General features: G+C 45.5%; 2 protein-coding genes across 7 annotated transcripts in view; one reads left to right on the top strand and one right to left on the bottom strand.

Moving 5' to 3' along the window:
- The window catches only part of LOC309336347 (alpha-2-macroglobulin-like), a 67834-nt gene extending 63611 nt beyond the window's left edge, over nucleotides 1–4223 (bottom strand). Inside the window, exons 1-2 of the mRNA XM_081851969.1 lie at nucleotides 4033–4223; nucleotides 2711–2888 (exon numbers count right to left, since the gene is read on the bottom strand). Coding sequence (XP_081708095.1) covers nucleotides 2711–2888; nucleotides 4033–4127 — 273 coding nt within the window. The 5' untranslated portion in view covers nucleotides 4128–4223. The remainder of the gene's footprint in view (nucleotides 1–2710; nucleotides 2889–4032) is intronic.
- The window catches only part of LOC309336511 (uncharacterized protein), a 218366-nt gene that overhangs the window by 156378 nt on the left and 36602 nt on the right, over nucleotides 1–25386 (top strand). Inside the window, exons 1-3 of one of the 6 annotated variants that reach the window (XM_081852360.1) lie at nucleotides 19474–19762; nucleotides 21764–21910; nucleotides 22487–22567. The exons of 2 other annotated variants lie outside the window; for them this stretch is intronic. In XM_081852360.1, the coding sequence (XP_081708486.1) occupies nucleotides 21877–21910; nucleotides 22487–22567 (115 nt within the window). In that variant the 5' untranslated portion in view covers nucleotides 19474–19762; nucleotides 21764–21876. Of the gene's footprint in view, nucleotides 1–19473; nucleotides 19795–21763; nucleotides 21911–22486; nucleotides 22568–25386 lie in introns of those variants that run through there. 3 more of the 6 variants (XM_081852359.1, XM_081852362.1, XM_081852361.1) reach the window with 3 other exon arrangements.

The following is a 25386-nucleotide window of genomic DNA, read 5'->3' as shown; positions in this document are numbered from 1 at the left end:
TAAAGAAGAATGGGAACTTTATGCAAAGGATTTAAAAAGACAACAAAACGAATTGGACTCCTTGGCAGGTTTTCAATAAACATACACAAATTTATTGATTGACAACATGGTAGATAGGTAATATAAGGACTGATATAATTTTATAATATGCAGAGAATAACATGTGCTGAGAAATCAGAGAGAGGAGCTGAGGGAAGTCTTGGGGGAGAGGGAGGGTTTGATGGGGAGTGGGGAAAAAGGGGGAAAATAATGAATATGATATGTTTTGATATATTGTTATGTTGAAATTGATATATATATATATATATATATATATATATATATATATATGAGAGACTTTGCCTAGTTTTCTCTGCTCTTGCTGCAGCTGAGGGAGGAATAGCTTTCCTTTTTTAAAAAATAATTTTTATTAACAGGCCAATCACATCACATTATTCAAATCACATTAGTTCCAGATTATACGGCCAAATTTTAAATTTTGTTAAGGGTACCCATACATCAAGCTCGGCACGAGTCCAAAATTCCGGATAGCTCCAGGCATCACATATTTTACTGCTTTAAATTAGACAGTTCTATCCAGTTCGATCCGGATAGTCCTTTATTACTTTCTTTCTCATCTTGTTGTTATCATATATTCCTTTCTTTGCGATCTCTGATGGTTCTCACAAGCAGACTGGAAACTGGCGTCTCTGTGTGGGTTTTGTACTCTTCAAAAACTATCTCACTCAGGGACAGCCTCTGTTCGTCTCTTCCATAAACAAAGTTAACCTTCGGTCTGTCCTTTATTTTTCCTCAGGCTAGCCAGATATATCAAACAGATCGGGGGGCTCTGTCAGGTCAAACTTGCATTCCAGCACTCCTCTTTTGAACGATCCTGATTCTCCTCCCCCCTGTCCTTCTTTCTCCGGCAAGCCTGTCTTGGCGAGACGCCATTTTTTAACTGCGTCATAAAAATTTTCCTCTTCCACACCGTTCACCAGTCTTTTCTTCTGTTGTAATCCATCCCCACACAGTTCTTAAAATCCTGCTTAGGACTGATAAAAACGCGACGATCTTATTTCTTTCTGGGGTGAAGGGTTATTAATATCACATCGTGTAAAGAAAAAAAGGTTTTTTCCTCCACCCCCCCCCTTCGTTCCAAACATACAGTCTCCTAGTGGTGATTCATCAGAAGATTTCCTTATCCATCCGTCACTCCCAGTCACAGAGATCCATTAATCAGCAGCCTTATCTCGAGCTTTACTTGATGTATGTGCTTCAGCTTCCTTTCCAATCGTATGTTTCCAATTATAATTCCGAGCTGAAGCAACCAGCACGCGCTAATTGGAATCGACGTCAGGAAGAGCTGACTTCACCGAGGGCTCGTGCCAAGTGTTCGGCACCCCCATCTCTCGGATCAGGGGGTGCATTGTGAACACCGTTGGCAAGACAGGGTCCCCCACATCCTGGGGGGGAGGGAAGGCTGCATACTTCCCATAGCAGCCCCTTAATTACCTTGTATGGGTCAGAGAGATGTTATTGTCGGCCATCTTCCAACGCGCCACCTGGTGGCCCCCGGGAGGAATAGCTTTCCTGAAGCCTTGACACCCAGCTAGTTTGGGACTGAATTCAGGGAGGGACAGGTAATCCTTGGGTTGACCAAGAGCAGGGCAACCAGGTTGGAGTGCTTCAGATCAAAGGCCACAGGTGGGGATGGGCATGGTCCTCCTTAGGATGGAGTCCAAAATCCTGGAGAGCTGCTGCTAAGTCAGTTCCGAGCTGGACAGGCTCGTGTTCTGACTTGGGATAAGGCAGCTTCCTACGAGACCACAACAATCCTGCTTTTCCTTGGGAAAATGCCCAAGGATTTTGATCATATCTTGATCAGTAACATAAAACAAAATGGTTGCGTGTCGAGGTCCCCAAGCCACCCCTAAATAAATTCACACTTCACACCATAATTTTTGTTTAAGGTTTTTGGCATAATTTTAGCCACAACTTTATTAAAATGCAAACAATGTGAGTGGTTGCTTAGGCATTGGTTACGACTACCTGTCCCTGCCCAGGGACAGAACTGACATCCGCGAGCCTGCAAAGTCAGTAAGGGGAAACATTTTATGGGGAGTAGACGGAGTTGGGTGCCAGACCCCCACCTCTCCCCAAATGATCCCAGGGGCTCTTGCGTGGCCCTATCCCTCTTGACAGGGGTGCGGACAAAAGCGTGGTGAGCCCCTGGATTCCTTTAATGGAAACCCTTGCAGCAACAGCACTGGAGGGGCAGGCACAGCCAATCCATACCCCTTCACCAACCAGTTTTTCCTAAAACCAATGCCTAACCGCAACCTTGCAAGTTGTGACAATTTGCTACGCAGTAGGCAAAAACCAAACGGCACCAGCCAATCAGCCAAATGGACAAAATTCCTACCAGGCCCCTGCCCCAAAAGCAGACGACCCCATGACAGGCATAGCAAGGTCAAACGCAAAAAACACCCTAAAATTAGGGAGGGTGGGCAGGTGATCCGATGCTCGCAGCGAAAAGAGGAAGCAGTGAATATATTCAACCCAGGCTGTCACTCAAAGGCAACATCAAACTCTCCAAAGCAACCTGAGGAGTCCAATCACACTTTGGGCCGACCCAACCAACTTGCCCAGCAACAGGGGTGTCTGGTTAACCCCACCGCAACCCGTGCTCTCCGTGAAGGAGAACATGCTTGAGTGAGGAGCAACTCACCCGGAATGGGATGCACTGGAACAGATCTGTCTTGGACACCACATGGCTGGTGCGAGTCTCTGCTAGATTTCCCAGGGTGATGTTCACCGTCACTGACTTGTTCAGGTTCCTCACATGGACACAGATCTTCTCGGTGGTTTCTGCCTGGATGACGAAGGGTACCAGCACCAAGTGGTGCCTGGGGGGGAAAGGGGAATGAGGAACATAGAATCATAGAATCTTAGATATATTTTTAATCTTTGTTGGAAGCTGCCCAGAGTGGCTGGGGAAGCCCAGCCAGACGGGCGGGGTACAAATAATAAATTATTATAATAAATTATGAATATTAGAGTTTGAAGGGACCCCGAGGGTCCTCTAGTCCAACCCCATGCATTACAGAATCTCATCTAAAGACTCCATGACAGATGGCCATCCAATCTCTGCTTAAAAACCTCCAAGGAAGGACAGTTCCCCAGGGAGACCATTCCACTGCCCAACAGCTCTTGCTGTCAGAAAGTTCTTCCTAATGTTGAGTTGGAATCTCCTTCCTTGTAACTTGAAGCCATGGGTTCGAGTCCTACCCTCCAGAGCAGGAGAAAACAAACCTGTTCCTTCTTCCATGTGACAGCGCTTAAGATAGCTGAAGAGGGCTATGGCTCATTACAGGTGGCTACAACCCATGTTGTTTTGTTTAAGATGAGACTTTTATGTCCCTTCCAAAATAATAGAAATGCAATAACACGCAGAGTAGCAACAAATACAGCAAGAGTGCTATTAGCCCAGAAATGGAAGCAAGAAGAAATTCCGACAAAAGAAGAATGGCAGACGAAATTAATGGACTATGCAGAATTGGACAAAATGACAGAAAGAGTTTGAAACCTGCGGGACCAGAGATGTACAGAAGATTGGAAGAAGTATATGAATTATTTGAAGAGCAACTGTAATCAACAAATTACGCTAGTAGGACTACAAGAAGTTTTGTAAGGAGAAATATGCAAAGTGTTGCAAAGTAGAAAAAGATAGAGATACTGGTTATAAGTTTGAAATGTAATAGGGAAAATAAGAAATGCACGCTAAGACTGGAAAATTTTCAGACAGGGCTGATGGAAGTCAAAAACATTGAATAAGATGTAAAAGTATGTTTAATTATTGTTGAAAATGGGATGTTAAAAAACTAATAAAAAGAGAGAGAGTAGTGCCAAATAGAAAAGAAATTTGGTCCCTTTCCAACTCTACAATTCCATGGCTCTAATTTATATAATTAAGCGAATTTTCTCTCGAGAAGTTTGTGGAAAGCACAGGGAGAGAAGGGGAAGGGGAAGATGTCTAGGCAAGCAGCTTACGGTAATGTGCTAGGTGCCGAGGTGTCCCCCAGAAGAAGGAACAGCAGGAAGAGAAAGGTGCTGGGTCCTCCAAGGATCTGGGCCTTCCCCATCATTCAGCCGTGGGCAAGCGAGATGGTGGCGGCGGAGGCTGGCTCTCGGCTGCTGCTGTTGCTGCTCCCACATCGACCTTCATACTGGCTCTCTTTGCAAGGCGGAGGAGATAAAAGAGGCCAGGGGGCTGGGACTGTGCTGGAGCAATGGGGAAGGGAAGCCGAAACACCCCACAGAAGGGGCCTGTGCCAAGCAAACAGAGTAAAGAGGTCACTGGCCGGGCCTCCTACGCAAGGCAATGGCCTGCATTTCAACCAGGTGCAGGGAAAGCAACGCCAAGTGCCTGGAAGAAGATTTGTTTGGCCCCAGATTTATCTTTCTGCAGAGTCATGGAATTGTAGGGTTGGAAGAGACCGAAAGGCTCATCTGGTTCATTTATTACCACAGTGGAATCTCGGTTTTCAAGCATCTTGGAAGCCGGATGTTTAGGAACCCAAACGCCGACAACCCGGAAGTAAAGGCTTCTGTTTTCAAACGCGCCTCAGAAGTCAAACGGCTTCCAAGGCGAGTTTTTCAATTTTCTCAGTGAAAATTGCCAGCAGACCTTTGTGTCTTGGTTGTCGAACGTTTCGGAAGTCGAACGGTCTTCTAGAATGGATTATGTTTGACAGCCGAGGTTCCACTGTATAATAATAATAATAATAATAATAATAATAATAATAATAATAATGAATTATTTATATCCCGCCCTCCTCAGCCGAAGCCAGGCTCATTATTATTATTACCTTTTATTTTGACAAAGCAATAATAATAAAGAAATAAAAATAAAAATGTGCACCCCACCACTGAGACCATTCCATTGTAACTATCCAACCTCCCAAAATTTCAGCACCTCTTTGCGATGGTTTGACCCCTTTCCGTTTTAACAGTACAAATTCTACAAATACCTTCCTCAAAATAATTTATCCTGCATATTCCCCGTCTTACCTTAATAGCACATATTAATTTCTCATGAATGGCCAAATCCCACACCTCTTTATACCATTCTTCCGTTTTATATTGACTTTCTGCTTCCTAGCTATAATAAGTCGTGCAGCTGTCAGTAAATTTCTGACCAAGTCCTTCCTAGACTGCAAACCTTCCACTCCATGGTAAATTGATAATAATGCTACCTCTGGACTTTTGGTCAGCTTTAACCCAGTGCATCTAGCCCACTTTTATGTGTTTTATGAGAGCCAGTGTGGTGCAGTGGTTAAGAGCGGTGGACTCAAAATCTGGGGAACTGGGTTCGTGTCTCCACTCCTCCACATGCAGCTGCTGGGTGACCTTGGGCCAGTCACACTTCTCTGAAGTCTCTCAGCCCCACTCACCCCAAAGAGTATTTGTTGTGGGGGAGGAAGGGAAAGGAGATTGTTAGCCGCTTTGAGACTCCTTAAAGGGAGTGAAAGGCGGGATATCAAATCCAAACTCTGTTTCAAGCGCTCCATTTCTCCAAATATCTGGCACAGTGGAACGAGGAAATTTATGCAGTACCAGACTCCCTCCATCATCAAACTCACTCTGAAAATGGGCTATTTGCAGTAAGGAAAGTGATGAGGAAATACACTGGGAAATGTGGGGCAACCATTGCTTGACTCAACGCTGTATTGCCTTCTCACAAAGAAGTGAACGCTCAATAAACAGGTAGTACGGAAACAGCTCTCCTCTTAAGGTGTTCAGTGACTCTTTTGTAAGGGCCTTTTCACCCTCTTCCAGGATGGAGAGGTGGGGCTGTTCACTGAAGCAAGGAAGCGGAAGCGTCAGAGTTTAGAAATATCTAAAAAAATATATATCTGCATGGTGCCTAGGGAACAACTTGCACCTTAATATCAGCAAGACAAGGGAGATGGTGTTGGACTTTTGGAGGAAGAGAGGAGAATTAGCCCCCCTGTACATCGGGGAGGGCTGTGTGGAGAGAGTCTCTTCCTTTAAATTCCATGGGGTTTATCTCAGTGAAAATCTTACTTGGAAAATAGAAAGAAAGCCCAACAGAGACTCCATCTCCTCAGAGTATTGCGGAAGAACAATGTCCATCAACATCTGATGATCTCCTTCTACCGGTTCACAACAGAAAGTGCCCTTTCATACTGCATCATGGTGTGGTACCCTGGTTTGACATCATCTGATAGGAAGTGCCTACAGAGGGTGGTGAATACAGCACAAGATATTATGGGCTGTCCTGTGAATCCGCTGGATGAAATAGCGGAAGAACCTTGCCTCAAGAGAGTTAGGAAAATTCTCAGGGATGATTCACACCCTGGCCGGCACTTTCTTGATCTCCTGCCCTCAGGCAGAAGATATAGAAGCCTGATTGGTTGCACCAACAGGGTAAAGAACAGCAGGTGCCCCGCACTCCTGAGCAGCTCTGGGGTAGACCGCGAAGCCTCCGCAGGGCAGCGGGAAGACTTTTGCGGGAGGTGGAGGAAGGGACAGAGCGCGGCTTTCTCACTCCCCCCACCTTCTGCAAAAGCCCCCAAGAGTTGCACTCCCTTTAAAGAGCCGTGCGGAGTATGTGTGTGGCCTTGGGGGCTTTTCCCCAAGGAGGGAGAAGGGCAGCTCGTCAGTGACGGGCTGCCCTTCTCCCTCCTCGAGGAAAGCCTGCAAGCGCCGCAAACACGCTCCATGCGGCTCGTGAAAGGGAGCGCTGAGCCTGGGAGGCTCTGCTCAACGCTCCCTTTAAATAATATATTTTTTTAAAAAAATAGTACTTACTGAGGTTTTGAAAGATTACAAAAATAAAGAGGGGAAAAAAGAAAGAAAAACAGAAAAATAAAAACAATTAAAAAAAGACAAATCAATCCTTCCATAACTTATCTTTCATTTGCTTGTTTCCTTGACCTCCTCACACCTCCCTTTTTTGTGTTCTAGTTCAATTAGCTATTTCAGCAAATCCTTTCCATCTATAAAAATAGCTGTGGTCTAGCCCCCACATCCGTGGACTGGAAAGTAGTCGATGTAGTAATAATAATAATTTATTATTTGTACCCCGCCCATCTGGCTGGGTTTCCCCAGCCACTCTGGGCAGCTTCCACAGAAACCAAAAATACACTAAAATGTCACACATTAAAAACTTCCCTGAACAGGGCTGCCTTAAGATGTCTTCTGAATGTCAGGTAGTTGTTTATCTCTTTGACATCTGAAGGGAGGGCGTTCCACAGGGCGGGTGCCACTACCAAAAAGGCCCTCTGCCTGGTTCCCTGTAACTTGGCTTCTCGCAGTGAGGCAACCGCCAGAAGGCCCTCGGCGCTGGACCTCAGTGTCCGGGCAGAACGATGGGGGAAGAGAAGCTCCTTCAGGTATACTGGGCCGAGGCCGTTTAGGGCTTTAAAGGTCAGCACCAACACTTTGAATTATGCTCGGAAACGTACTGGGAGCCAATGTAGGTCTTCCAGGACTGGTGTTATATGGTCTCGGCAGCCGCTCCCAGTTACCAGTCTAGCTGCCACATTCTGGATTAGTTGTAGTTTCCGGGTCACCTTCAAAGGTAGCCCCACATAGAGCGCATTGCAGTAGTCCAAGCGAGAGATAACTAGATCATGCACCAGTCTGGAGAGACAGTATATGGGCAGGTAGGGTCTCAGCCTGCGTACCAGATGGAGCGGATACTGCAACAACATGTTACTGGATCATTAGTGCCTTAGCCCAAAGTTAGTAATTGCAAAAAGTCAAAAGGCAACCCCCCCCTTCTTTTTTGTTTTTGTTTCTGTGTAGATTCTGTTTCCTTCTTTCAACTGTGTTGGAAGAGATGGAACAATGAAACAAAAGGCAAGAAACGTACGATCTAGGTAAACTTTCTCCAGCGTCAACATCTCTAAACCCAGTTTGAAGTGGCATGCAGTGGCGGAGCTTCCGGGGGGCAAAGAGCAGGCGGGGGCAGGCTCCCAGTGCAGGGGGTTCAGCCGCGATGGCACCCTACTGGGATCACGCTGCCGGGGGTGGGGCGCTCCCCCCGCACTCCTCTTCCTCCGCCAGTGGTGGCATGGTTTTTTTATTTTAAAAAATGTATAAAACGCCCACAGATAAACATGCCCTCTGTCCAACTTCCAGGGGCTGAGGAGCAGCTGGCAAGCCTCCCTTCAAAGACAAGACAGTTGGCATAGACCATGAGTAGGCAAACTAAGGCCTGGGGGCTGGATCTGTCCCAATCACCTTCTAAATTCGGCCCTCAGACGGTCCGGGAATCAGTGTGTTTTTACATGAGTAGAATGTGTGCTTTTATTTAAAATGCATCTCTGGGTTATTTGTGGGGCCTGCCTGGTGTTTTTGCAGGAGTTGAATGTGTGCTTTTATTTAAAATGCATCTCTGGGTTATTTGTGGGGCATAGGACTTTGTTCATTCCCCCCCCCCCTCAAATATAGTCCGGCCCCCCACAAGGTCTGAGGGACAGTGGACCAACCCCCTGCTGAAAACGTTTGCTGACCCCTGGCATAGACCTACCTGCTTCCAGTAAAAATGCAGGCAAAGATAAAGAATTGTTTGCGCAATTTCCTCCGGGAGGTAGCTCAGCCTTCACCCGCTGTCTGGATATATCCCAAGGAACAAAAGGGTAAGCAAATATGAATGGGGCACTTTTTGATTCGGGTTCTTGTGAGGAAAGAGTGTAATCATTTACCCAGCCTGCCTTCCCTCTCTTTGCAAGGCCTTGCAGCTTTGTGTCTCACTGTCCTCAGTCACAGTGAGAATAGGGAAGTGGACTGTATATTATCCACCCTTCACCCTATGGGCGTAGCTGGGGGGGGGGCAGCTGCTCCCCCCCCCAAAAAAATCAAGTCAATAAATAAAAATACTTAACTAAAAGTAGAAATAATCAGAATATTTGAAATTGAAATGCTCACTGATGATACGGAAGGGGGAGGGCATGTCTTCTTCACCTTCTTCTTTGCTACAATATATCAATTTATTTCCAATTGTCAATGTCAAAAGGGACTAAAATCTATAAAATTCATAGAAAATCAACGTGCCAGTTTGCTCAATTTCTCTAGGACTCCATCACACCTCCCCTGTCCAGCATAATCCCTCAAGCAAGGTGTTAAGACCCTAATCCTGTCAAATCGCTCTGATCAGCCTTTCCTCCAGGCAATGTCAGGTGGCAGACTATGCATATTTGGGACCATTGTTTTCTCATCCCCAGGAATTGTTTATCTGTGCATATCTCCAGCTCTGCATATTCCCCCCTCCCTCCTCCATATGTTAATCTGTGTAACCCAACCTCCCTTTAATATATTCATGATGTAATCTGTGTAACCAAACCTCTCTTTAATGTATTCATGACGTGTTTTGCACTGTATTCTGGGACATGGAGGGAGTTTCAAAAACTCATGTCACCCCTTTCTCACTGTTCAATCTCGCCTTGAACCTGTTGCGCAATAAACTTGGATCTTCTGCAGTTTGCTCCTGTCTATGGCTGAGCTCATTTTCCTCCGCAGGGACCCACGGACTTAGTCCGATGAGCTGGGTGGCAGAGCAGCCTCGCACCCAGATTTTGCCGTAACAGTTGGCGCCCGAACGTGGGGCATGCGGTTCTCCCGCGTTGCTGACCGGGGGCCCCGAAATCTTCAGCCGGCACCAGGCCATTTTGCCTGGGAAGATCCTTTGGACCCCCGGCCATCTTCGGGGCGGTAATCAAAAGCCCCAGGAGTTCAGCCGGGGAGCAAAGAGGGATCCAGCCGGCTTATTCATCAATCCCGGGATCATCATAGAAGACACATGAGTATAAGGAAAAGGAAAAATCCAGTGCACTGGTGGGAAAGGGGTGGAAATCTCCTGGCAACTGAATTCTCTGCCCTCCTCTCTATTGCTCCTTCTCGCCTGTCTCTTGGTCCAATTGGTGAGAGAGACCGTGGACTGCTGCTCAACCCAAAAGGGGGGTTCTGAGCTCTATCTCTTTCTCCTCTCAAACCCTCCAGTCAGCCGCACCAATTGAGAGTCCGAAAGTAAGACGGAGAGACCCGGCTTGGAAAGACAGCCGACTCTCCGCAACGGGCATCTCAGTTGAAAGCAAGGGGTTGGAGTTCTTCTTCCGAACTTCCCGAGCGTCCTCACCGAGGGGGCAGGAAGGGGTCTGGCTTTCTATCCAATCCCAGCCGCACTGGTCGGTGCCACGTAACACGTGTATCGTGCGTGAGCCCGCTTCCAAAAGCAAGGGGGATTTTCAGTTCGAAATTCTATCAAGGGATCACCCGATCTGGCACCGCACGGCGCGGGCGTTCAGTAGGGCCCCTTTTCCTGAGATTGTGACGATAGGTAGGAGGTTGCCAGGAGGGATAGCCCATGAGGAATTGGGCAGGATCGGCAGAGTGGAAAGGAACCCCAAGTTATGGAATAGGAAATAAGACAGGAATAGGAAAAGAACCAAGTGGGTAGAGCTCGTTAAATTGTTAGGAAGTTGCCAAGCAACAAGGAAAAGGAAAAACCCTAAATAACCCCTTGTACAAGTTACCCAAATCCTAATCAACCCCTCTCCTTCTCCCTTCTCTATCCCCCCCCAAAAGAAAACGACAACAAAAGCAACAACAACAACGCATGCATATATAAAGGGGTACCCAGTCAACTAAGCATTGTGAGCCCTGCCAGTTTGGTTAACTGGTGGTGTTTGAAGAGGCAAGGAGGCTCTTAAAACCATGTGGGACCTTCCTACTAATTTCACTTAATGAAGCTAAAGGAAGCAGCCCCACTCCTTGCAATAACCAACTAAAGGATGAGAGTATATATGTTTACATGTTGTCTGTTATGTGTGTTGTGTGTTAATACATATATGAGAATATGTGTGTTTACATGTTGTCTGTTATGCCTGTTGTCTGTTCCTTCTGTCTCTGACAGACTGCCTTTCTTAAGCGCGCATAGTTTAAACTGCAAGCTTGCTTCAAAATTTTAAATCTAAGGAAGCCATGCTGGACCTTATCAGTCTTAAATAAGACCAAATGAGAATAAAGGGTGCAAATGTTTACCCCACCTCTTGCTTTGCCGCAACTTTTCAGATTGTGAGTCTACAGTCTATTTTGGAATGTGAATGTTTCTAATGTTTCTGGAATGTGAATGTTTCTAATGTGAATTAGATGTTTCTGCTGCAAAAGCGTAGTTGAGCACAACTGCTCTCTCAAGCTAAGATGCAGTGTATTTATTTCATGAAGCACATAAAAGGTAGAAGCTTTGATGGACAACAATTGTCTATCTATAGAGTCCAGTCCTGATACCAGTCTCTAAGATCAACCAGGGTTTCCTGGCTTCTTATTGGAAAATACCTCCCCCACTTGTTTCTGTCTCTTTCAGGTCCCCCCCCCCTTCTTACTTCTGTGCCAAGTGAATTTACTCCTGAGTAAGCTTCCTTCAACAAGGGAGGGGGGCACATTCTTTGCTAAAAGTACCCGACATCTCACCTTCCTATGTATCGTTATTTAAAAATCGTAGTTAGGCGTACTATTCCTATGCAACTTCAAAGACATTAAATCAAATCCAGGACTGGTTTTATTATTTGAGTGGGTATATCAACTGAAATAACCCTATGCTTATAAAATATTCTCTCCCAGATTCTCTTCCTATCTTATCTTAGGAAAACTGTTCTTCCTTTAGAGGGTTCTGTATAAAGCTGGGTACTTTTATTTTCCTCTTCCTTAGTGCATGATAGGAGCACTGATTGTGCTCTCTTCCCCAGTAGTGCCTGTGTACATAAGTATGTTTGTGTAGTACAAATCTTGCTGTGAAATCTTGCTATGAACACTGTATTTTAGGGTTGGACTAGATGACCCCAGAGTCCCTTTCAGTTCTCACAATTTGTGGCTGTGTGGAGGGTAATTCTTAAATTCTGGTGTGGTGATGGAGTTGAAATTCAGCCTAGCTTTGCTCTTTAGTTTTAAAAAGGTGAGAGGTGAAGCTGTGATGTTTTGAAGCACAACTGGTAATATCAAGCATTTGAGTGATTACAGTGTTTATCATTTTGTCTACTATTTAAAAATCAGACTTCAAAGTCAATTCAAAGTTTAAACACATACAAATACATATGGGCCTTTACCAATCCTGTAAATAAAGGGGCAGGAAAAATTTTGTCTGCAAATGGTAAGGCCGAAATAACTTAGAATGTTAAAAAATCCTATGAATTCTGACTCTCTGGCCATTTTCCCCCATATATAAGGGCGTGGCATTGTTCCGCGAATGGCCAGAGGGATATTAGCCCTTTCCTGTACATAAAGGAAGTAGTCGCTTTGCTTGGGCTGAAATTGCTAGCTTTTGTTGGTGAATACTTCAATTGCTGAGTTTCTCTCTTTTGTTTTAAATCTAACCCTCTTTTAAAATCTACTCCTTACCCTTCCCTTATTCAAATTCTAATTTTGCCAAAAGATGCAACATTTCAATAGTATAAAAGATTTGCTGAGACATGAACTCCACACATGCACAGAGACTAGATCAGCTTAAAAAAAAAAAAAAAGATAGGAAAAGGAGAGAGAGAGAGAGGAAGGAGGGGGAACTGTAGAGGGGGGGAGAGGAGGTTTATGTAAAACTTGGAACCATTGAGAAAAATCACCCTTAATGTGTCCCAAGTTTGAAATCTTAACATGCCAAATTCTTTTCACAGGTAAATATCAAAGCATTCCACCCCTCAATGGGATTTAAGTCACAGACTTTGTTTGTGTGCATTTTAGGAACAGCATTTCCTGACAGGCTTCTCACATGAAATAATTTTCCCTTTTAACAGGATATGTGAACCCCGATAACAAAGTGTTTGTCCCTTTTTCCTCCCACAACAACTTTCTTTCTGTTCTGTGAAATCCCTGCTGTATTAGTGACTTCCATCTCTTTGTGGCTTTGACACTTTTAAAGTTACAAATAATCTGTTTCCATTTATTTAATCCGTTTTTCCATGATGTCTATGAAATTAATCGAAGCATAACCAAACATTGTTTGTGGAATGGTATTTGTTTACCTTTTGCCTGAGCATTTCTTATTAATTCTGTCATTTTGGCTAGTTCAAGGTACTTGCACAACTTTAAATTGCCATTAAGTCATTTTCCAGCATTTTGCTATTAACATTCTAGCCGATGTTGTCACATCAAGAAACACTTATTTTCATTGTTACTTCAGATTTCTTAAAATTCTGTGTCTTAGCATTTATTTATTTTGGTTCCTCATAGGTCATTGTGTGTGTGTGTGTGTGTGTGTGTGTGTGTGTGTGTGTGTGTTTTATTATTATTTTAACTATGTCTTTTAAGTCCACCCTGCCCTTACAGGATATCACTTCTACAAGTGTGTTACTACAAATCCAATGAAAAGCTTCGCCACCAAAACAACAGACACCAAAGTTTCAAAGTGGCCACAGCTATCTCTTTCAAAGGATATAGACTGCCGGGGGGGAGTGGGGCTGACAAAGGGGGGTGGAGTTGAATTACAAGGACATTTTCTGACTTTTGAACCTCAAGATACATACATAAAATATCCCAATTGTCTCAAGATATGCAACTGATATTTAATTAGTTTGTTTTGTATTATGTGTTATTACGTAGGAATGTTGAAATGTGTCTGACAGTGTGTCATTTCCACAAATGGGGGGGCTATTTTTGTGGCTATTTTTGTGTGTAAGTGTTTTATGTCTAATGTCTTATTCCTTACACCCCAGTGGAGGATCCTCATACATTTTATGCCTTTTAACAGATCAGGCTATTATGTAGTCCAATGTTTAGACTTAGATAAATTTATAACCATATTTTGTTGTTTCACCTGGCACTCTGCCAGCTTCCCTACCCATTTTAAAAATGTGCTAAAACTCACTTTACCAAGGAGAAGCTTCTAAGATACATGAAGGTGGATATGCTTTGGTTTAGCAGGAATGATCCCTTATACAGTTAAATTGACTTATTTCGACAAGTGCCCTTTTTAAGAATGGTTTTCTTTTAACAGATTGGTTTGAAAAGTTGAGAACCATGGGGAAAGATAAATTCAAATTGGACTCAATTTGAATTGGGCAAGTGTATCCAGGCTTCAATTAGCTTTTGGTCCTTAAAGTGCAAGTGAGCAACTTCCCATGACTGCAAGACCTGAGCCTACAATAATAAAACCCCATAGGAAGGCCAAGGCAAGGACATTTCCCTCAGGACGTGTCCAAACCTGTGGCAGCTGTGGTGAGTGCCAGGCAACATGGTTAATATGAAAGCCCTAAGTGGATTCACCAGGGATTGCCACTACTGAGACACCATGCCGGTGTGAGACCAAGAAGAGCTACCTTGACACCTGAGAACACAAAAATGGCGGGGGACAAAGCAAACTGCATTTTTTTTCAGTCAGTAGTGGACCTTCCTGCTAAATGTAAAGCATAGACCACTATTGAACAAAATACAACAGGTGTCCTTTTCTGCGATATCCTATATCCAGCTATCTGCACTACTATACTTGCAAATGGCCTTAAGAGGCATAATTTGCAAGTCCCTTTCAGGTTTGCATAAACCCACACATCTGGTACGGTAGATACCAAGTTATTAGTTAGCGCATATCTATAACACGCATGTACATTGTATTGGTCAGTGTTGCTCCCTCCTTTGCTGCCCTGCTAAACCCACCTCCTTTTCCATTAGGGCCTATTCCCACTCACACGGCACCCCTACCTTCACCGAGATTTAGGGTGCGGAGAAAAGATTTGCAAGTTCTTACAGAACTTTAATGCAAATCTATCTCCGAATGGGGGACTGTTACGGAAGGGGGGGGGGCATGTCTTCTTCACCTTCTTCTTTGCTACAATATATCAATTTATTTCCAATTGTCAATGTCAAAAGGGACTAAAATCTATAAAATTCATAGAAAATCAACGTGCCAGTTTGCTCAATTTCTCTAGGACTCCATCACACCTCCCCTGTCCAGCATAATCCCTCAAGCAAGGTGTTAAGACCCTAATCCTGTCAAATCGCTCTGATCAGCCTTTCCTCCAGGCAATGTCAGGTGGCAGACTATGCATATTTGGGACCATTGTTTTCTCATCCCCAGGAATTGTTTATCTGTGCATATCTCCAGCTCTGCATATTCCCCCCTCCCTCCTCCATATGTTAATCTGTGTAACCCAACCTCCCTTTAATATATTCATGATGTAATCTGTGTAACCAAACCTCTCTTTAATGTATTCATGACGTGTTTTGCACTGTATTCTGGGACATGGAGGGAGTTTCAAAAACTCATGTCACCCCTTTCTCACTGTTCAATCTCGCCTTGAACCTGTTGCGCAATAAACTTGGATCTTCTGCAGTTTGCTCCTGTCTACGGCTGAGCTCATTTTCCTCCGCAGGGACCCACGGACTTAGTCCGATGAGCTGGGTGGCAGAGCAGCCTCGCACCCAGATTTTGCCGTAACACTGAGATACACCGATCTCCCTCCCTGGTGAGAATTTCCCTAGAAAAAGGCAGTGCTTGCTTTTATTACACGTATAAAAGACCCCTGCTTCTTGGGAGAAAAGCAATGACTAACCTAGACAGCATCTAGGTTATAAAAAGTAGACACATCACCTTGCCAACAAAGGTCCGTATAATTAAAGCTATGGTTTTCCCAGTAGTGATGTATGGAAGTGAGAGCTGGACCATAAAGAAGGCTGATCGCCGAAGAATGGATGCTTTTGAATTCTGGTGCTGGAGGAGACTCTTGAGAGTCCCATGGACTGCAAGAAGATCAAACCGATCCATTCTTAAGGAAATCAGCCCTGAGTGCTCACTGGAAGGACAGATCCTGAAGCTGAGGCTCCAAGACTTTGGCCACCTCATGAGAAGAGAAGACTCCCTGGAAAAGACCCTGATGTTGCGAAAGATGGAGAAGGGGACGACAGAGGACGAGATGGTTGGACAGTGTTCTCGAAGCCACAAACATGAGTCTGACCAAACTGCGGGAGGCAGTGGAAGACAGGAGTGCCTGGCGTGCTCTGGTCCATGGGGTCATGAAGAGTTGGACACGACTAAATGACTAAACAAATAACAATATAATTTATTATTTATACCCTGCCCATCTGGCTGAGTTTCCCCAGCCACTCTGGGCGGCTCCCAATCAAGTGTTAAAAACAATACAGCATTAAAGATTTAAAACTTCCCTAAACAGGGAATGCAAGTAGCATATCGTTTCATCCTTCGTTGAAATGTGTGGGGCGTTCTCTGCAGAATGCCAGAATTTAGGATACTACAGCGTTGGGTCTAACTGGCCATGTGCCAATTGTACCGCAGAGCAGTCATTCAGGACCTAGCAGAGTGTAAAGACCCGGCTAAGGTCAACGATGACATGGGCTTTGCTTACTGAGAAAAAATGCATTGGAAATTGAGAGGAAGTGTTGAAAAAGATCCTCTCTATTAAATTTAACTTCTTAGGTTTCAAATGACTGAAAATTTTGACAGGGTTTTTTGTCTGAGCACTTAGGGTCAAAAGAAAGTACCGCATTTTTCCATGTATAAGACGCCCCCTATTTTGGGGGGACCCCAAATTAAGAAAGGATGCTGGTGGCGCTGTGGTCTAAACCACTGAGCCTCTTGGGCTTGCCGATCAGGAGGTCGGTGGTTCAAATCCCCACGATGGGGTGAGCTCCCATTGCTCGGTCCCTGCTCCTGCCAACCTGCTCTGGTTCGCTGCTTAGTCCTGCTGGCCACATGACCCAGAAGCTGTACGCCAGCTCCCTCGGCCAATAAAGCGAGATGAGAGCCGCAACCCCAGAGTCGGTCATGACTGGACCTAATGGTCAGGTGTCCCTTTACCTTTATCTAAATTAAGAAAACACCCCTCAGCACTACCTGCGTATAAGACGAGCCTCAATTTCAAACCTAATTTTTTGGTTAAAAAACCTACTCTTATACACAGAAAAACACGGGAATTTAAAATAACTGTTGTTGAGAAAATAAATAACCCTGGTTGTGTCCATGCTTCAGCCTGAGGTCCCAGGATGGGTTACAACATTGAAACACAATCTGAAAACAGTTTAAAACAACTTGCCATCGCAAACATAAGATGGGTCCTGGCTCTGTCAACTCTAGCAGATTCGGAATGAAATGTCACAACAGCTGTTCTAAATTACCGTATTTTTTGCACCATAACACGCACTTTTTTCCTCCTAGAAAGTAAGGGGAAATGTCTGTGCGTGTTATGGAGCGAATGCCTGCGGGTGGTGGGGGAGATCTGCTGCAGTCGTGAGCAGAGGATCCATGGTTCCCCTTCCTTCCCTCCTCCATGGTTACAAAGCATGGAGCCACATGGATCCTCAGGGTTTTTGCATTGGGCTACTCCAAACTCACTGTCAGATCACATGTCTGTGGCCACAGCATGAACCACAAAAATCATATATCCACTATTTCGTTTAGAATATTTTTTTTCTTGTTTTCCTCCTCTAAAAACTACATGCGTGTTATGGACTGGTGCGTGTTATAGAGTGAAAAATACGGGTACTTTCTTTTCACGCCATGCTCAGAAAAACCTGTCAAACACTTTTCACAATTTCTACTTAAGTATTTTTATTTGTTTACTTGGATGGGGGGGGGGAGAGAGAGAAGCTTCCCCCCTTGCTCGCCCCCCCCCCAATGTCTGGATCAGAATAGAAAGTGAAGGGGGTCAATTCTCTCTACAAAGTTCAGTAACAGGCACTCAGCTAGAAAGAGGCAGTGTGGTGTAGTGGTTAGCCTGACAGTCTAAGACCTGGGAGACCAGGGTTCAAATCTCCACTCTGCCATGAAGTTCATTTGGTGATTCTGGACCTGTCGCCCCCACATCCGTGGACTGGAAAGTAGTCGATGTAGTAATAATAATAATTTATTATTTGTACCCCGCCCATCTGGCTGGGTTTCCCCAGCCACTCTGGGCAACTTCCACAGAGACCAAAAATACACTAAAATATCACAGATTAAAAACTTCCCTGAACAGGGCTGCCTTAAGATGTCTTCTGAATGTCAGGTAGTTGTTTATCTCTTTGACATATGAAGGGAGGGCGTTCCATAGGGCGGGCGCCACTACCGAGAAGGCCCTCTGCCTGGTTCCCTGTAACCTCACTTCTCGCAATGAGAAAACCGCCAGAAGGCCCTCGGTGCTGGACCTCAGTGTCCGGGCTGAACGATGGGGGTGGAGACGCTCCTGCAAGTATACTGAGCCAAGGCTGTTTAGGGCTTTAAAGGTCAGCACCAACACTTTGAATTGTGCTTGGAAATGTACTGGGAGCCAATGTAGGTCTTCCAGGACTGGTGTTATATGGTCTCGGCGGCCACTTCCAATCACCAGTCTGGCTGCCGCATTCTGGATTAATTGTAGTTTCCGGGTCACCTTCAAAGGTAGCCCCACGTAGAGCGCATTGCAGTAGTCCAAGCGGGAGATAACTAGAGCACCGATTTTTATAAAAAGGGATCCAGGGGAGTTGCAATGCTTTCTAAGCCCAGTTGGTGGAAACCCCAGAAGAGTGTCTTGTGTGCCCCTGCCCCCCCCCCGACATTCAAAATCATAGCTGCTTCCTTCTATGTTGATCCATTTCAGCTAGCAGCCACCGGTAGCCCTCTCCCCCATGGATCTGTCGGACCCTCGTTTCAAAGCTATCCAGGCTGCTTCCTGTGGCAGTGAGTTCCACAGTTTAAGGTAAACAAAGGTAAAAGGACCCCCGCTGTGCGGCATGAAGAAGTTTTAACTGTGTGCTGCGGAGTGAGGAGTGGGAGGGAAAGTGCATTTTTCTCCTCCAGGAATACCCCTCTAGAAATGCAAGTTACTGTATGGCTTTAGCGCGTGGGGAATTGAGCTCTGCCTTTTTAAAGCATATATACAGTATATATATATTTATATAACCCTGAGATGCTAAGCTATATATAAACACCCTCGCTTAGCATCTCAGGGTTAAAGGGAGAAAGGCGGGCTTCCTAGACAGGCGGCAGCCGGGGCGAGCGGGGGTGGGGGGGGTGCGTACGCCTTGGAAAAAACACTTTCCCTTCCGGCCCGGCCCCCGCGTGGGAAAGGAGCGTCGGATTTTCCCACGCGTGGCTGCGCTAGCCCCGCCCCATTCCCCGAGAGCGCCCGGTGAGTGCAAAGGGCATTTGGGGGGCAGGGGAAGCCCCCCAGGACAAAGAAAGGGGGCTTGGGGAAAGGGGGGAGAGCCGAGGAATGGAGGACAAAGGCTAGGGAAGGAAGGGGAATGATTTCCGGTACAAGGGTGGGGAGGGGGGGTGGCCGGAATTGGAAATTCCTACCCAGCACCCATATTTTTTTGGGGGGGGTCTTTCTTTGCTTCTCGCTGAAGAGCAAAGGAGCCCCCACCCCTCTTCCCCCCTCCCCCACTCAGGATATTCCTCCCACTCCAGACCAGAAGCAGGATTGCATTGCAAAACTGCTTCTATACCGAGTCCGAGCCTTGGGTCCACCTAGCCCCATACTGTCTGCACAGGCCGGCAGCGGCAGGCAGGCAGGGGGTCTCTCTCCCTAAAGATGCCTGGGATTGACAGCGGGACTTCATGCAACTGCGCCGCCTTATATTGAATCAGGCAATTCGTCTGTCTAGTCCAGTGTTGCCCACACTGGCTGGCAGCGCCTCTCCAGGGTTTGCAGGCAGGGGGCCATCTCCAGGCCTGCCTGTTCCAGCTGTTGGCAATCGCAGGGGCTGTTTGGCATGTTCTCCCCCCTTGGCTTTTGCTAGGCTCTGCAGTTCAGCAGACACACGACTCGCAGGGATGAAAGAATACGGTCCTCTGGTGAGCAGAACCCTGCGCAGAAAGGTTGCGGCGTAATTGGGACGTTTCCATTCAGAGAAAAAGGCAAATAAGAGAAATAAGAAAAAAAGGCAAATAAGAGGCGGCAGGAAGCTTATGAAAGCTTCCTTCACAGGGCATGGAGAAAGCGGGGCAGAGGAAGGCTTTTCCTCTGTCTCGCCTAATGCAAGAACTCGTGGAATGTTGGAAGATTCGGGAGAAAGAGAAAAAACACAAAAGTCCTTCTCGGCTTTAAAAAAGATGAGAAAAATTCAGAGGACGAGAGGGCAGTCAATGGCTAGTGGCCAGGATTGCTGTTATCTTTCTTTATGGCCAGAGGCAGCGATTCTTCTGGGTACCAGTTGTCTGAAGCCACAGGAGCGGATCCTGTCCGTGGTTCTCCCACAGGCATCCACTGTGACAACAGGATGTTGGACTAAATGGGCCATTGACATCACCCTGCAAACTCTTGCTATGTTCTTCTACCTACCATCTTGATATATTTTTACGAAACTGCAGATTATAACTCTGTAAATGAATAGTAGATAGATAGATAGATAGATAGATAGATAGATAATTTATTATGGTCGGAGACCAGCTTATAAAACACACTTGGGGGTACAATCCCAGAAGGAAAACAAACATTTAAAACAATGTACAACAATAAATCTAAAATTTAGAAATAAGCATATACAGTGGTGCCTCGCAAGACGAAAAGAATCCGTTCCGCGAGTCTCTTCGTCTAGCGGTTTTTTCGTCTTGCGAAGCAAGCCCATTGACGGCTTAGCGGATTAGCGCTATTAGCGGCTTAGCGGATAAGCAGATAAGCGGCTTAGCGGCTTAGGAAAAGGGGGGAGGGGGAAAAAACCCACAGGAACTCGCAAGACATTTTCGTCTTGCGAAGCAAGCCCATAGGAAATTCGTTCTGCGAAGCACCTCCAAAACTGAAAACCCTTTCGTCTAGCGGGTTTTCCGTCTTGCGAGGCATTCGTCTTGCGGGGCACCACTGTAGAAGCTTAAAACTTTAAGATAAGCTAGGGCAGAGAGATGACTCAGGGAACCGAGTTTGGGGTTTTTCTTAACTAACTAGTTTGGGTCGTAGGATGGTCTGCACCTATAGATCTGTACACAGAATCTGGCGACCATCCAGGTCATCGTATGATCTTTGCCTAACAGGAAAAGGTCAATTTTTTGCTTTTGCAGGACGTCAGCGAGCCTCAAAAATAGTAGTTTCCTTTAAAAATATATATGCCCACCCTTCAATAATGTGCCTTTCCAACACCAGGTGTAAACTTTTTGTTCAGATTCAACTAATGTTTACTCGGCATAGACCCACTGAAATTAAGGGGTTGAAGTTGGTCATGATTAATCCATTCATGGGGTGCAAAAGTTAGTTGAATGCAAGCCAGATTATACTACTGCTTCTTTATTAGTTAAATTTTTTTTTTTTTACATAAACTAGCAAAGGAATATGGTGGAATGGCTGTGTGAAAACATGGGTTTAATATTAAACAAATGTAAGGTTTAAGATGCAATGCCAGGGAGTACTTTTTCAGAATGCAAAGATCTGCAGGTGACTAATACTGTTCCTGGCATCCCTGAAATGAAAAGAATGTTTTTAGCAGCACCCGAACTTCGGAACTCTCTGCCACTTGACACCAGGCTGGAGCCTTCACTGTACTTTTTTCATCACCTGCTGAAAACATTTTCGTTTAGGCGAGCCTTTTCAGAGCCTGCAAAGCGTGGATGTCTGCTTTTCAACCTGCTTCCAGCTTTAATCGTTGGCTTTAATTGTTACTTCCTGAACATTTTAGATAGTTGCCTTTAAAAACAGTTGTTTTATTCTTTTCGTAAGCTGCTAAATTGTTTTGCCGTGATTCCTGCAAAACGGGGTTGGACTGGGTAACCCATCATGTGTCTCTTCCAACTCTGCAGTTCTGTGATACGAACACGTCTGCCTGTCTGTTCTGTGTCTGGTGAGAACTATGTGCTTTTTTCTTTCAGCTTCCTGTTTCCTTAAAGGAGGTGGCTATTCAATTCACCAAAGAGAAGGAAAAGGAAGAAGCAGAGTGGGCTCTGTCGAGTCCAGACCAAACAACTCTCTGTACAGGGGAGTCATGCTGAAGAATGATTGGGATGTGGAGTCTCTAGGTAAGAATCCCATTTCCCCCTCTTCCGATAGATCAAAAAAGCCTTCCTCCATGCTGGATGTTTTGGACTACAACTCCCATCATTCCTTTTTTGGGGGGGATATATATATATATAATTAAATTTATATTCCACCCTGCTTCCCAAAAGGAGCCCAGGACAGCAAACAGTTCTGTAATTACACACACACACACACACGAAATAAAAGCATATTTTAAACACCTGAAAGCTATTTAAAACTTCTGAAAGCTATTGAAAACATATTAAAACATCTAAATACAACACAGTGAAACATCTAATACAAATTTAGGAACAGATGCATCCGAATCATCTGTCTGGGTCTGCCAAAGGAAAAGTTTTCAGCAGGTGTCTAGAAGAATGCTGTAATGATTCCTGCCTAATAATCAAGGGGCAGGGAGTTCCAATGTGCAGGAGCTGCTTCAACAGGGGTGCTGGACTAGATGGGCCTGATCCAGCAGCCTATTCTCATGCTCTTATGTCTCTGAAGGTAGGTGTTGGGCATCCCAGAGAATCCACAAAAACAGCATGGTGTTTTGTTTTGTTTTTTTCCTTTTAAAGAAGGACCCCAGATTCCACGGCCAAACCTCATCTCCTGGTTGAAAGAAGTAGAGGAGCAATTTGTCCAGAACGGATCTGCAGGTAGGGGTTTTTGACTTGCTCTGGGACTCTGTTCGCATCTGGTTCCCTTGAGGGGCCAAGCTCATTCTGGGGGTTCATTAGGCAAGGAACTGAAAATCACACTGCCTTTAGATAGATCTATGGTGTGGCCAGATATGGAATACAGTGGTACCTCAGGTTAAGTACTTAATTCATTGTGGAGGTCTGTTCTTAACCTGAAGCAGCACTGCTGCTCCGCGCCGCTGGAGCACGATTTCTGTTCTTATCCTGAAGCAAAGTTCTTAACCCAAGGTAATATTTCTGGGTTAGTGGAGTCTGTAACCTGAAGCGTCTGTAACCCGAGGTACCACTGTACATTGTGCAGTTCTGGCCTCCTCCCCTCAAAATAATAATAATATATATATATTTATATTTATATGTCCTTCCAGTATAATGTCCTGCTTGGGGTTTGTGTGTGTGTTTTATATGTGAAAGATCAGAGGCAGCTCGGATAAAACGTTATACGACAAAAGGAGCATGTGGCTGTGCTTTTATGTAGAGCCCAAGTTCTTAATAAAAGTTAGCCCTTCAGTTGAAACGCTGAAGAAAATGGATATGCGAGAACCATTGCTGGCATCCGATTGTCTCAGAAAACAAGGGAGTGCGCCTCAGGGGTGGGGGGGTTGAAGTCGAGTTAGCAGCACTGAAGTGGGGCAAAACAACAACAACAACAACAACAACAACAACAACAACAACAACAACAAACAACTGTTTATTGTTTATACCTTACCCATCCGACTAGGTTTCCCCAGCCACTCTGGGCAGCTCCCAACAGAGTATTAATAATAATAATAAAACATCAAACATTAAAAACTTCCCTAAATAGGGCTGCCTTCAGGTGCCTTCTAAAAGTCAGATAGTTGTTTACTTCCTTGACATCTGATGGGAGGGTGTTTCTACAGGGTGGGCGCCGCTACCAAGAAGGCCCTCTGTCTGGTTACCCATGACCTCACTTCTCGCAAGGAGGGAACCGCCAGAAGGCCCTTGGAGCAGGACCTCAAAAGGACACTGCAGAGTTCAGAAAGGTTTATTTATTTCATATTATTGAGAAAAGGGCAGCCAGAAAAGTTGAGCATTTGGGACCTTTTAGCTCAGAGAGAAGGCAAGTAAGAGGTACAGTGGTGCCTCGCAAGACGAAAAGAATCCGTTCCGCGAGTCTCTTCGTCTAGCGGTTTTTTCGTCTTGTGAAGCAAGCCCATTGACAGCTTAGCAGATTAGCGCTATTAGCGGCTTAGCGGCTATTAGCGGCTTAGAAAAAGGGGGGGAGTGGGGAAAATTTCCCATAGGGAAATTCGTCTCGCGAAGCGCCTCAAAAATGGAAAACCCTTTCGTCTAGCGGGTTTTTCATCTTGCGAGGCATTCGTCTCGCGGGGCACCACTGTAATAGCTTTATTCAACTATCACAAGGGCAGTCACGTGGAAGATGGAGCAAGCTTGTTTTCTCCTGCTCTGGAGGCAGGATTCGAACTCATGGCTTCAAGTTACCAGAAAGGAGTTTCGGACTAAACATCAGGAAGATCTTTCTGACAGTAAGAGCTGTTCATTAGTGGAATAGTCTCCCTCCGGAAGTTGTGGTCTCTCCTTCATTGGAGATTTTTAAGCGGTCCTTGGATGGCCATCTGTCATGGATGGTTTAGTAGAGATTCCTGCATTGCAGCGGGTTTGTCAAGGTCCGGTTCACGGGCAATCGAAGTCCCGGCTGGGGACGTCAGGACCGGGGGCAAGATGGTAGGGTGGGAGCAGGAACGGGGGCCCAGAAGCCAGGAGTCAGGAAGCCAAGAGTCCGAGGGTCAAGAAGTAGTAATAATAATAATAATAATAATAATAATAATAATAATAATAATAATTTATTATTTGTACCCCGCCCATCTGGCTGGGTTTCCCCAGCCACTCTGGGTGGCTTCCAACAAAGATGAAAAATACACTAAAATGTCACACATTAAAAACTTCCCTGAACAGGGCTGCCTTCAGATGTCTTCTGAATGTCAGGTAGATGTTTATCGCTTTGACATCTGATGGGAGGACGTTCCTCAGGGCAGGTGCCACTACCGAGAAGGCCCTCTGCCTGGTTCCCTGTAACTTGGCTTCTCGCAGTGAGGGAACCGCCAGAAGGCCCTCGGAGCTGGACCTCAGTGTCAGGGCAGAACGATGGGGGAGGAGACGCTCCTTCAGGTATACTGGACCGAGGCCGTTTAGGGCTTTAGGGCTTCTGTGTATCTGAAGAAGTGTGCATGCACACGAAAGCTCATACCTAGAACTAACTCAGTTGGTCTTTAAGGTGCTACTGGAAGGAATTTTTTTATTTTGTTTTGACTAGGGCTTTAAAGGTCAGCACCAACACTTTGAATTGTGCTCGGAAACGTACTGGGAGCCAATGTAGGTCTTTCAAGACCGGTGTTATATGGTCTCGGCAGCCGCTCCCAGTCACCAGGAGGGAGTCATGAAGTCAGGGGTCCGAGGATCAAGAAGCAGGGCGTCAAGAAGCCGAGGTTCAAAGATCAGGAAGCAAGAAGCCCAAGGCAGGAAGCATGTTGCTGTGGCAAAGAGCTGAAGGGAAATGCTGACCTTCCCAGCTCTTGCTACCAATCGGCCTCACCTGTGCGGCCACACCTTGCTTCTTCAGAACAAACTTAGGAAGGCCCCAGTCCTGCGAAGCCCTACTGGTCACAGGGCCTGGTTCCTGCACTCACTCCAGACAGGTTTGGGCTAGATGACCCTCAGGGTCCCTTCCAATTCTACAATTCTGCTATTCTAAGATTATAAAATAAGGGACGTGGGTGGCGCTGTGGGTTAAACCACAG

Source organism: Podarcis erhardii (assembly GCF_964252035.2).
Source record: "Podarcis erhardii genome assembly, chromosome: 2".
NCBI classification, from domain to species: domain Eukaryota; kingdom Metazoa; phylum Chordata; class Lepidosauria; order Squamata; family Lacertidae; genus Podarcis; species Podarcis erhardii.
The sequence above is the reverse complement of the archived record's forward strand: the minus strand, read 5'-3'. Positions and strand labels throughout refer to the sequence as shown.